General features: G+C 51.2%; 1 protein-coding gene across 1 annotated transcript; it reads left to right on the top strand.

The window, feature by feature from the left end:
• The first annotated feature begins 234 nt into the window (after positions 1–234).
• Positions 235–10795, top strand: MORN3 (MORN repeat containing 3). The gene is made up of 6 exons (XM_065889599.1): positions 235–577; positions 4173–4330; positions 5870–6029; positions 9641–9825; positions 10062–10145; positions 10538–10795. The coding sequence occupies exons 1-5, from the start codon at positions 433–435 to the stop codon at positions 10137–10139; spliced, it is 726 nt and encodes a 241-aa protein (XP_065745671.1). The 5' UTR covers positions 235–432; the 3' UTR covers positions 10140–10145; positions 10538–10795.
• The last annotated feature ends 121 nt before the right edge of the window (positions 10796–10916 follow it).

The following is a 10916-nucleotide window of genomic DNA, read 5'->3' as shown; positions in this document are numbered from 1 at the left end:
GTTGTAGTGTTCACAACTGAGGGCTCCAGGCCCGCATCCACTCTGGTTGGTCATACTGGTTATTAAATATGTGACTTTCAACCTCTCCCCTGGGGCAGCTTCTTCCTAATGTCATCACAAACCCCTCTGCCCTGTTGGTTTCCCTGGGTTCCCATCCCAAGCAATTGTGCCATCAGATCCCCCGCCCCAAGGGGCCCCTGGAGAGGCAAGGGAAGAGAGAGCCTCCCAGGGGGGTCAGTCCAGCACAAAAGAAAACCCCGCAAGGGCTGCTCATCTGCCCTGGGGACTCAGAACACACGTGACTCGTCCCACTTGACCTCAGACAGGTGTCTCCCTGGGAAGCCCCAGGATCCTGGCATTACTTATGGCAAACTGAGCCCCTGATGTCACTAACCCTTTGCCAGCACCCCCTGGCCCACAGAAGCAGCCACCATGCCTATCTCCAAGTGCCCGCCAAAGTCGGAGCCCCTGTGGAAAGCATGGGACCGGAAGGCCCAGAAGAACGGACTGAGGCACCAGGTGTTTGCTGTCAATGGCGATCACTATGTGGGCAAGTGGAAGGACAACCTGAAACACGGTAAGTGGGGGACCTTCGGGGGCTCAGGCGGTGAGTATGGGGTCTGGGCCATGGTGGGAAACCGGGGCCAAGGAAGCAGCTTGCATAGCTCACTGGGGATATAACATGTATCTCTGAGGAGTGAATGCTGACTTGGACCAACCAGGGGCCTCCTCCTGCTGGGGTTCTGGAACCCAACTCGGCCCTGGCTTCAGCTGAGCAAAGGGACCAGTAGGGGACAGAGCAGTCTTTAGGCACCAGCCACAGCCTCAGCCGGGACTCTCAGGATACCAGTTCATTCTCTACCTCTGACGCCTGGGCTAAGCATGGGGCTGGCTAGCAGGAGGAAAAGGTGGCCCCCAGAAAGCAGCTTGCAACTGGGATTCTGGTCTTCAAATTCAGCCCTTCAAACCAGTAGGGGGCGAGGGAGGACACCCGCTATCCCCCACCCCCTACCCCCCCACCCCCTATACTTCCACCCCCCACCCCAAGTGGCTGGGGCTCTGACTTTAACTGGGCTGGGCTCAGTTTAACTAGCAGGAAGTACGGGGCTCTTTGTGATACAAACTAAGCCCTGAAGAAAAAAAATAAGTTTTTATTCAAAAAAGGTGTTACGGCTTCTCAGTCCAGTCTTGCAATTCCAAATTCTCTGCTCTTAACCATTCTTCTCTCCTGCCTTCCTGCGTTAAGTGCTTGAGTCCATAAAGCTGGGTCAGAATCTCAGCTCCAGTAACTATGACCTTGAGAGATCTACTACACTACTCCAAGCCCCAGTCTCCCCATCTGTAAAATGGGAATAATACCTATCTGTTAAGAGATGACATCTATCAAGTATTTAGCCAAGAGTCTGTGCAGAAGGGAACTTCTGGAGTGTTCTCGGAGGGCTGACCATGGCAGGGATCACTACTTAGAGCTTCCTTGTCCAAGAAGGCCCCCAAAGTTGACCTCACCCAGTGTGTAACACAACACCCACCCTCAGCACTGACTTAAAGGCCAGGGTTTAAGCAGCTGCTTGGAGCTCTATGTGCGGTTAAAGATGTCTGCCTGCATGTTTCAATCCTTGTGGGCAGCCTGTGGTGTGGACAGAGCCCTGGACTTGGAGTCAGGACCCTGAAGTTCTGAGCCTGGCTCTATTACTGAGTAGCTGTGTGACTTTGGGTAAGTCATTTCCCATTCTCTGGACTTGGCTGCCCTACCTGTGATATGACCTTGTGGGCTGGTGTGGCCCTCTGAGTCATTCTGTGTGAGTCCTGCCTCCCCTCAGACCCTGGAGGCATAGAGCTGATGGGGCTGGGGCTGCAGAAAGCAGATCTGTCAGAGAACCCAGGTCCAATGCCCCCTCTCTTGACTCACCTTTTGACCACGCTGAAGTGGGTTGCTGTAGTATAAGCAGGCTGGAAGCAGTCAAGAGAGCCGTCATTCAGGGCAAGGATAGGGTGGCCCCAGTGGTTACCCAGACCACTCACTCCACTAATACTCATTGTGCTCCTAGTCTGTGCCAGGCCCTATACCGGGCATCTGGAAGAATCCCAACACTCAGGGTCCTTCCAGTCTCACTGACAACCTGCACAGTAGGTAATGTCCCATTTTACAGATGAGGAAACTGGGGCTCAGAGAGAGGAAGTGACTTACTCAAGGCCACACAGCTAAAAGTGGTATCATCAGGATGTAAAGGGGACCAGAGAGAAGCCACGAAAGGAGCCATGAGAACATGTTTGAGCCGAGCCCAGAGGATGAAAATGATTAGCCAGGCAGGGGGGAGCATGTCTTCTAGATAGTGGGATCAGAGATGGGGGGGTGTTTTTCACTATTACCTCTTGTTCAAGGAATGGACTGGAAGCCAGTGGGCTGGAACACAGAGAAGGAGGGGAGAAAGGGGCAGGTTAAGAGGGCCAATCGTATAGGGCCTCTTAGGCCTTGGTAAGTTCAGCCTTCATCTGGGAGACAAACAGTCTCATTGGACCAACTTGGTCACATGCCCTTCACTGAACCCATCACAGAGGCCTGGGTGGATAGAATACACTGATTGGCTAGGCTTGCCAGGAGGAGAAGTCAGCCCCATGCAAACCTGAAGGACTGAGAGGGAGGGCTGTGTCCCCAAAGGAAATAAACTAGAAGAAGGACAGATGTAAACAACCTTCATCCCTTGCAATGTGACTGGACCCCACCTCAAGGGCAAAAATCATTGATATCATCTTTTCTATTTGCAGGCATTGTCCTAAGTGTTCTACATATATTAGTGAATTTAGTGAACAGAACAACCCCATGAGATACTCTTATCCCCATTTTGCAGACGAGGAACCTGAGGCCCAGAGAGTTAAGTTACTTGCACTAGATCAAAAAGCTCACGGGGACAATGTTGGATTTTTTCCTGAGCTACCAAGGACCAAGACATGAGTTGGCGTGCATAGGTACTCCGCAAATATTGTATTCATCTCTTTGTTCAATAAATATTGGTCACCTACAACATGCCAGACACTGTTCTTCCGTGCTGGATATAGAGCAGTGAACAGAACAGACCAGTCTGTGCTCTTGTGGAGCGTACATTCTCCTGGAAGAGACAGACAATAGACAATAAATGATAAATAAGTGAATTATCTATTATGTTAAGAGCTGACAAGTGATATAGAAAGAAACAGAACAGGGTAAGGGATTAAAAGAACCTTATATGGAATAATTTTAAACGGGATGGTCAGGGCAGGCCTCATTGAGAAAATGAGATTTCAGCAAAGACTTGCAGGAGGTAGGGAGTGAGCAAATACAGAGGGAAGAGTTTTCCAGGCCAAAGGAGAAGCAGGTACAAAAGCCCTGAGGCGAAAGCATAACAGGTGGGTTCCAAGAACAGCATGGAAACCACAGTGGTTGGAGGGCAGAATGGAAAACGGGAGTGGAGGACACAGAGGGGTTGGAGTAGTAGGAGATGGGTCTCCATGTGTGTTCAGGAGAACTGAAGAAATATGCAGAACATTTTCTAAAAATCCTGACCATCTGGTGTATCCATTCAGTATTATTAAAAGATGAAGCTTGGGACTTCCCTGGTGGCACAATGGTTAAGAATCCACCTGCCAGTGTAGGGGACACAGGTTCAAGCCCTGGTCCAGGAAGATCCCACATGCCACGGAGCAACTAAGCCCATGCGCCACAACTACTGAGCCCGTGTGCTACAAGTACTGAAGCCTGCGTGCCTAGAGCCCGTGCTCTGCAACAAGAGAAGCCACTGCAATGAGAAGCCTGCACACCACAACAAAGAGTAGCCCCTGTTCACCACAACTAGAGAAAGCCCGCGCGCAGCAACAAAGACCCAATGCAACCAAAAATAAATAAATTAAAATTAAAATTAAAAAAAAGACGAAGCTGAAACACTGAAGAGGCAGATTTCTAGTTGGGGTCTGCTATGTCAGTTTGGCTTCAGGGCAAAGGGCTGTAGAAATAGAACTTTTGGGGGGTTTTCCTGGGTGCTGGGGGTCTGGAGACCGGGCACAGACCCTGACCCAGTTCTTGAGAATTGTCCAGTCTAGGGGCCCCTGAGGCCCAGACAGACACAGCACCTGCCTCCCGGCATCCCCAGCCCCATAAAGGCCATGTCTACCATGTTGGCTCATCTTTGTGTCCCTAGGGAAAGGAACACAGGTCTGGAGGAAGAATGGAGCCATCTATGAGGGGGACTGGAAATTTGGGAAGAGAGATGGCTATGGCACCCTCAGCCTTTCTGACCAAGAGACCGGAAAGTACAGGAGAGTCTACTCAGGCTGGTGGAAAGGCGATAAGAAATGTGTGAGTGGTTCCCATCATGCCCTGGGGTGTGGGCCAGGCTGAAAGCAGGCTGTGTGTGTGTGTGGGGAGGTGGGGAGCAGTCAGAGAGGCCTGGGAGAAAAGGGTGGGGGGATCTAGGGGAGGAGAACAGGGTTGCTGTGTGGGTGGGAGAAGGAAGGGGTGGGGGAACATCAAGGCTTCTCAGAACAAAACCCAGGAAACAGGAAGCAAGAGGAGAGGGCCCAGGGAGGAGCCCATGAAACCCTGTGGCTACAAGAAGCCAGCCAGGCTGTGAGGGGCCAAAGTCTCCTCCCAACCTCCCCACTCATTTCCTGGCTTTCTTTTCCCCTGGCATCCCTTTCTGAGAACCCCCCTTCTGTTGGGACTGGATAAGAGGTGACAGCGGGGGTTTGGAAGAGTGGGAGCAAGAAAGAAAGCAGAGGTCACACCCTTGGCCAAGAGAGGAAGGTCTTGAGGGATAGAAACCAGCCAGAGGCATGCCCCCAGCCCATCAACACCTGAATCCTCACCATAGGTCATGGAGACAGATAACAATACAGTACTCTGCTATCGAACAACAGCTACTGTAGCCCTGGAACATGATACATTGTAAACTCTCACATCAACAACAACAACAACATCATCATCATCATTATTATTCCCGTTTTACTGATGAGGAAACAAGCTCAGAAAGGCGCAGAAGGTGAAGTGCCTTGCTTGGGGTCACACCACTGGCAAGTTGTAGAGCCCAGCATTTCATGATCTCTACTCTCAAAATGTTTATTGGCCAGTGGGGATAAAGCTCCCAAAATAAATATTTTACATATAACATGGTGCTAGGATAGAGGTTTTTACAGAAAGTCCAGAGGCAGTTCATTGAGAATTCAGGGCAGGCTTCCTGTAGAAGGTGACACCATAAGATGCAAGGACTTAGGGAGTAAAAAAGGAGAAGAGGAAATACCAAAAGGAAGGATATAATAAACAGCAAGGTGTGTCTGCCCACAGGGGTGGGAGTGAGGCCTTGAAGGTTATGTAGGGCATGAGGATGTTGAAGAGTAGACTTGGGCTGCATAACCCAACCTCTTCAGGTGTGATCTGCGGGGAGTTTGTGGTGATTCTCTGCGGCTGCATGATAAGTGCTTATGTCCATTTTTCTGGGGAGAAAGTCCGTAGCTTTGATCTGATTGTCAGGCATCTGCGACTTTTAATAGGGTCAAATCAGAGTTGGGGAGACGGGGCAAATGTGATCGGATAGACAATGTAAAGATCCTCCTAGGAGCTGTATGGCAGATGCATGGGGTCAGGGAACAACGGGAGAGTGGAGGAGGTAGACCAGTGAGAAGGGATGAAATGATGGTGGGCTGCAGGAAGGCAGTAGCACAAGGATACAGGAGAATGGACGGCCTGGGAGATTTTTCAATACACGACCGTCAGCTTGGATGTAGGGCTGGGGGAGGAAGCAGGGGAGAAGCCCAGGTGTGTGGCTTGGGTGCCAGGGAGGATGGTGGGAGTTCCTAGTGGTGTGGGACGTCGTGAACAAGGACATCTTCGTGCTTTCAGGGCTATGGGATCCAGTTTTTCGGACCCAAGGAGTATTACGAGGGTGACTGGTGTGGCAACCAGCGCAGCGGTTGGGGCCGCATGTACTACAGCAACGGAGACATCTACGAGGGCCAGTGGTGCAACGACAAGCCGGAAGGGGAGGGCATGTTACGCCTGAGTGAGTGCTTAGCCCCACCCCAAATGGCCTGTTGATCACGCCCACCCGGCCATGCCCTCAAGTCACACTCCTCTGGGTCCCTCATGGCCACGCCCCATCAAGCCAAGTCCGTGCATAGACCTGTCCCGACTGGGTTAAGCTGAATGACAGGACCCAGTCCTTGCCCTCAGGAAGTTTATACTCTAAAAGGGGAGCCTAACAATAAATATAAACAATTAAGACATTGTCTTATGGTCGTAATAATCATAGCCTACCCTTATACAGCCCTGAGCTCATTTAATCCACAATGCAATCCTATAAGATAGGTGCTCTCATCATCCGCACTTTACAAATGAACAAAGGCACAGAGAGGTTAAGTCATTTGCTCAAGGTTACACAGTCTCTTCTGAGGTCAGAAGTGCTAAGGAATTCCCCTTGAAAACAGGAAGACGTGTTGGAGAATGACAAAGGAGTTGGGGTCAGGGCTGTTTAGATTGGCTTACGGTCAGAGACTGCCTCCCTGAAGAGGTGTTGTTTGAATGGAGAATGGAAGGAGGAGAAGGAAGCGGGATATGTATTGCGCTGGGGAAGAACATTCCCAGGCAGAGGAAAGAGTTCTGAGAAGCTCGCACTTGTATCAGGACTTAATCCATTCTCTACAAAGCAAACAGAGCCAGCTTTTCATAAATTGGATCTTGTCACTGCCTTGCTTTCAACCTTTCCATAGCTCCCTATTGCCCTCAGACTCAGTTCAGAGGCCCGACTGTGGTCTGTGGGGCCCAGCATGATCTGGCCCTGCTCACCACTCCAGTTTCACCTCCCCTCTTCCCCTGGACTCCCTTCTTTTTGGCCATACTAACTTTCTTTCAATTCCTCCCACTTTCTGCCTCAGGGCCCTTGCACTGCTGTTCCCTCTTCCTGGAATAGAAAGAAGATTCCCACAGGGACTTCCCTGGTGGTCCAGTAGCTAAGACTCCACGCTCCCCATGCAGGGGGCCTGGGTTTGATCCCTGGTCAGGGAACTAGATCCCATATGCTACAAGTAAGAGTTCACATGCCACGACTGAAAAAAAAAAAAAAAAATTCCCGCATGCTGCAACTAAAACATCCTGCATGCCGCAAGGAAGATCCCGCAGGCAGCAACAAAGATCCCATGTGACACAACTAAGACCTGGTGCAGCCAAATAAATATTAAAAAAAAAAAGAAGAAGATTCCCCCAGATCTTTGCATTTGTACGTTCCACCTAAAGCACATTCTTCTCAGCACTTGCTTCCTTTCCTTCTTAGAACTAGGTGTATAATCTTGGGCGAACTACTTTGCATCTCTGTGCCTCAGTTTCCTCTCCTGTAAAATGGGAATAATGGCAGTACCCACTTCATAGGGCTATGGGGAGGATTAAATGAGGGAGTCTGTGTAAAGTGCTTAGAACAGGGCCTAGCACGTAGTAGGCTGTCGATAAAGCTAGTATCATTGCCCCTCCAGACTGTGAGCCTGCAGAAGGACTGGGAATGTGTCTGTTTTGTTCCCCACTGTTTCCCCAGTGCCTGCCATGTAGTAAGTAGATACTCTTGGTGAGGACACAAACCAGAGCCCAGTCTCCTGAAAACTCAAGATTCCAACTTCCAAAGAGATTTTTTTTTTTTTTTTTTTGGCTGTGTTAGGTTTTCGTTGCTGCGAGCAGGCTTTCTCTGGTTGCGGCGAGCAGGGTCTACTTGCAGTGCATGGGCTTCTTATTGCGGTGGCTTCTCTTGTTGCAGAGCACAGGCTCTAAGCACGCAAGCTTCAGTAGTTGTGGTGCGCAGGCTCAGTAGTTGTGGCACACGGGCTCCATGGCATGTGGGATCTTCCCAGACCAGGGCTCGAACCCGTGTCCCCTGCACTGGCAGGCGGATTCTTAACCACTGTGCCACCAGGGAAGTTCCTCCAAAGAGATTTGACTAAACCAAGGCATTGGGCAGCTGGGGAGGGTTAAGGGTAGCCACTCTGTCATTCTCAATCCCCCGTGCATCCACCTCCATGCCTGATTTCAGTGAGCACCTTCCGTGGCCCGCACAATGAAGGAGCTCTAAGTGCACCGTTTCTAAGGCTTGGACTCTGGAGCCGGCCAGCCTGGGTTCACATTCTAGCTCAAGCTCTTACTAGTTGTGGGACCTTGGGCAATTAATTTCTTTACACTCTCTTTGCTTCATTTTTCTCACCTGTAAAGTAAGGAAAAAATAAAGCTTAACTAGAGTTATTGTAAAGGTTAAATGAGGTTTATATTTGTAAAACGCTTAGCATGACACGGAATAGTAAGTGCTCAGAATCAAGTACATCCTTGTATGAGCTCAGCAAACTATTGGCCAAATCCAGCCCAACACGTGTTTTATATATAAAGTTTTATTGGCACACAGATGTGCTCGTTCAGTTATGTATTGTCCACAGGCTGCTTTTTTTAAAAATTAATTTATTAACTTTATTTTTGGCTGCGTTGGGTCTTTTTAAATATAAATTTATTTTTTTTTAATTTAATTTTGGCTGCGTTGGGTCCTCGTTGCTGCACGCAGGCTTTCTCCAGCTGTGGCGAGCGGAGTTTACTCCCTGTTGCAGTGTGCGGGCTTCTCATTGCGGTGGCCCCTCTTGTTGTGGAGCACGGGCTCTAGGCACGTGGGCGCGCAGGCTCTAGAGCGCAGGCTCAGTAGTTGTGGCGCACGGGCTTAGTCGCTTCGCGGCATGTGGGATCCTCCCGGACCAGGGCTCCAATCCATGTCCCCTGCACTGGCAGGCGGATTCCCAACCACTGTGCCACGAGGGAAGTCCCCACGGGCTGCTTTTGTGCTGCAATGGCAGAGTTGACCATGCACAGCAGAGACCCTATGGCCCGTGATGCCGAAAACACTATCTGCCCCTTTGCAGAAAAAGTTTGCTGACCTCTGACCTAGAGTTCATCCAATACTCTTCTAAGTCCTGTGTATGGACTCATTTAATCTTCAGAATAATTTTATGAGTGAGGAGCTACTCTTGTCCCCGTTTTACAAATGAGGAAATGAGACAAAATGGTTCAGTGACTTGCTCAAGGTCACACGGCTGGTAAGTGTCTGAGTTGAGACATGTTGGCTTTATTATTATTATTTTTACACCACCACCACCACCACCGCGATCCAATGGGAAGTGGAATTGATTCCTGATTAAGAGCCGGGGCTCCTGATATGAACAGGATTTGGTTTGAAACCCTGCCTCTGCCACTTCCTAGTTCTGTGACCTTGTGCAAATCAGTCAAATTCCTGGAGCTTTTCAAGTTCCATGTATAAAATGGAATCCTTCATCCTTCACAGAACTGTTTTTGTGAGAAGTGAGGTCAGAAACAGCATGGAACCAGGCACAGAGTAAGTGCAGGAAGAACATTGCCTGTCAGTATTATTAGCTATATTTTTCACAGCTAGGAAACTATGGTGCTCATCTAAGTTCCGGGAGGTAGTGGAGGTGAGATGTGAACCAGGTCTGAAACCGGAAGTCGCTCACACCCCAGGGCTCTATGGCTTTCTGGTGGGCATGATGTCTGGCCCGGCAGTGGCAAGGGTCCAGCCCGGGTATATGTAGTCTGGCCTGGTTTTGTGGGCCAAGACCCCTGACTCCCTGTTCTTTCCCCCAGAGAACGGGAACCGCTACGAAGGCAACTGGCAGAGAGGCATGAAGAATGGGTGGGGGCGCTTCTTCCACTTGGACCATGGTCAGCTGTTTGAAGGCCTCTGGGTCGACAACATAGCCAAGTGTGGCACAATGATTGACTGTGGCCGTGATGAGGCCCCCAAGCCCACCCAGTTCCCCATTCCTGAGGTGGGAAGCTCTCCCGGATCCTGGGGCCACACGCAGCCCAGGGAGAGACAAAACAGCACCCACAGCCACACCCAGCCTGGCCGAGCCCAGCCCGGCCAGGAAACAGACAAGGTTTTGTTTTCAGTCAGGGCGACCCCAGGGAGGCTGGCAGTACCCCCCAAAGCAGGCAGCGCCCCGAAGGCTGGCAGCCTGGGCCTTCCATGCTCCCCAAACCAACCCCTGCTGCTTCCCTCCAGGTCAAAATTCTAGATCCTGACGGCGTGTTGGCGGAAGCTTTGGCCACATTCAAGAAGACACAGGAAGAAGGAGATTGATGCCAGGTGAGAGGCGGGCACACCTGCCACCCTCTGATGTGGTCCGGGCAGCTCCTGGGGTCTCCTCTGGCCTAGGGGCTCAGGGGCTTGACCAGAGAGGGTGGGTTTCTTGCCTTCCGCAGTCCTGCTGGTCGTTTTTGCTTCCTCCCCTTCAAAACTCTTTTCCCTGCAGAAGTCCTGCCAAATCCTCCCATTTGCACCCTGGGCTTAATCGGAATGGAGTCAGGTGGTCTGCTCGCCCTGGAGGGCCCTGGGCCTCCACTTGCCTATCTGTCTTGTGGGCCCTTGTTCAGTGCTACCCCTCCTGGTGTTGGTAATAAGTGGGGTCGAGGAGAGAGCATTGATACAGCATCTTGGAGACGCCAGCCTCGCCCACCCCACCCCGCTTGCCCCTGCAGAAAGAACACCAGCGCTTCAGGAGGAATTCAAACCAGAGTCACCCAACTGCTCGGACCGGTGCAGCTCCCACTGGTAGAGCAAGGGTGGACTTGGGCACACACTCGGCACCCTCCGAAGGCACCTTGCTCCTCCCAGCACTGGATCATTCCTTACCAGTAGGAGGCCAGTGCTCCTCTCCCCTGCTGGCCTTGGGGACGCCTTTATTCTTGGACCCCATCCCTGAGCACCCCAGAATAAAGGAGAGCCTGGCAGCGTGAGCCCGGGGCCTGTGGTGGGTGGCCGGGGTGTGAGGGAGCCTCAGGAGGGGTTTCAGGTAGAGAAGAGGGGTCCCCATGGGTTCCATGAATTTACCTTGGGGCAGAAAGGGGTAGGTGCCTC

The sequence above is a fragment of the Phocoena phocoena genome, chromosome 13 (genome assembly GCF_963924675.1).
Source record: "Phocoena phocoena chromosome 13, mPhoPho1.1, whole genome shotgun sequence".
Taxonomy (NCBI): Eukaryota; Metazoa; Chordata; class Mammalia; order Artiodactyla; family Phocoenidae; genus Phocoena; species Phocoena phocoena.
Note: the sequence above shows the minus strand (reverse complement) of the source record. Positions and strands in the feature narration are given on the sequence as shown.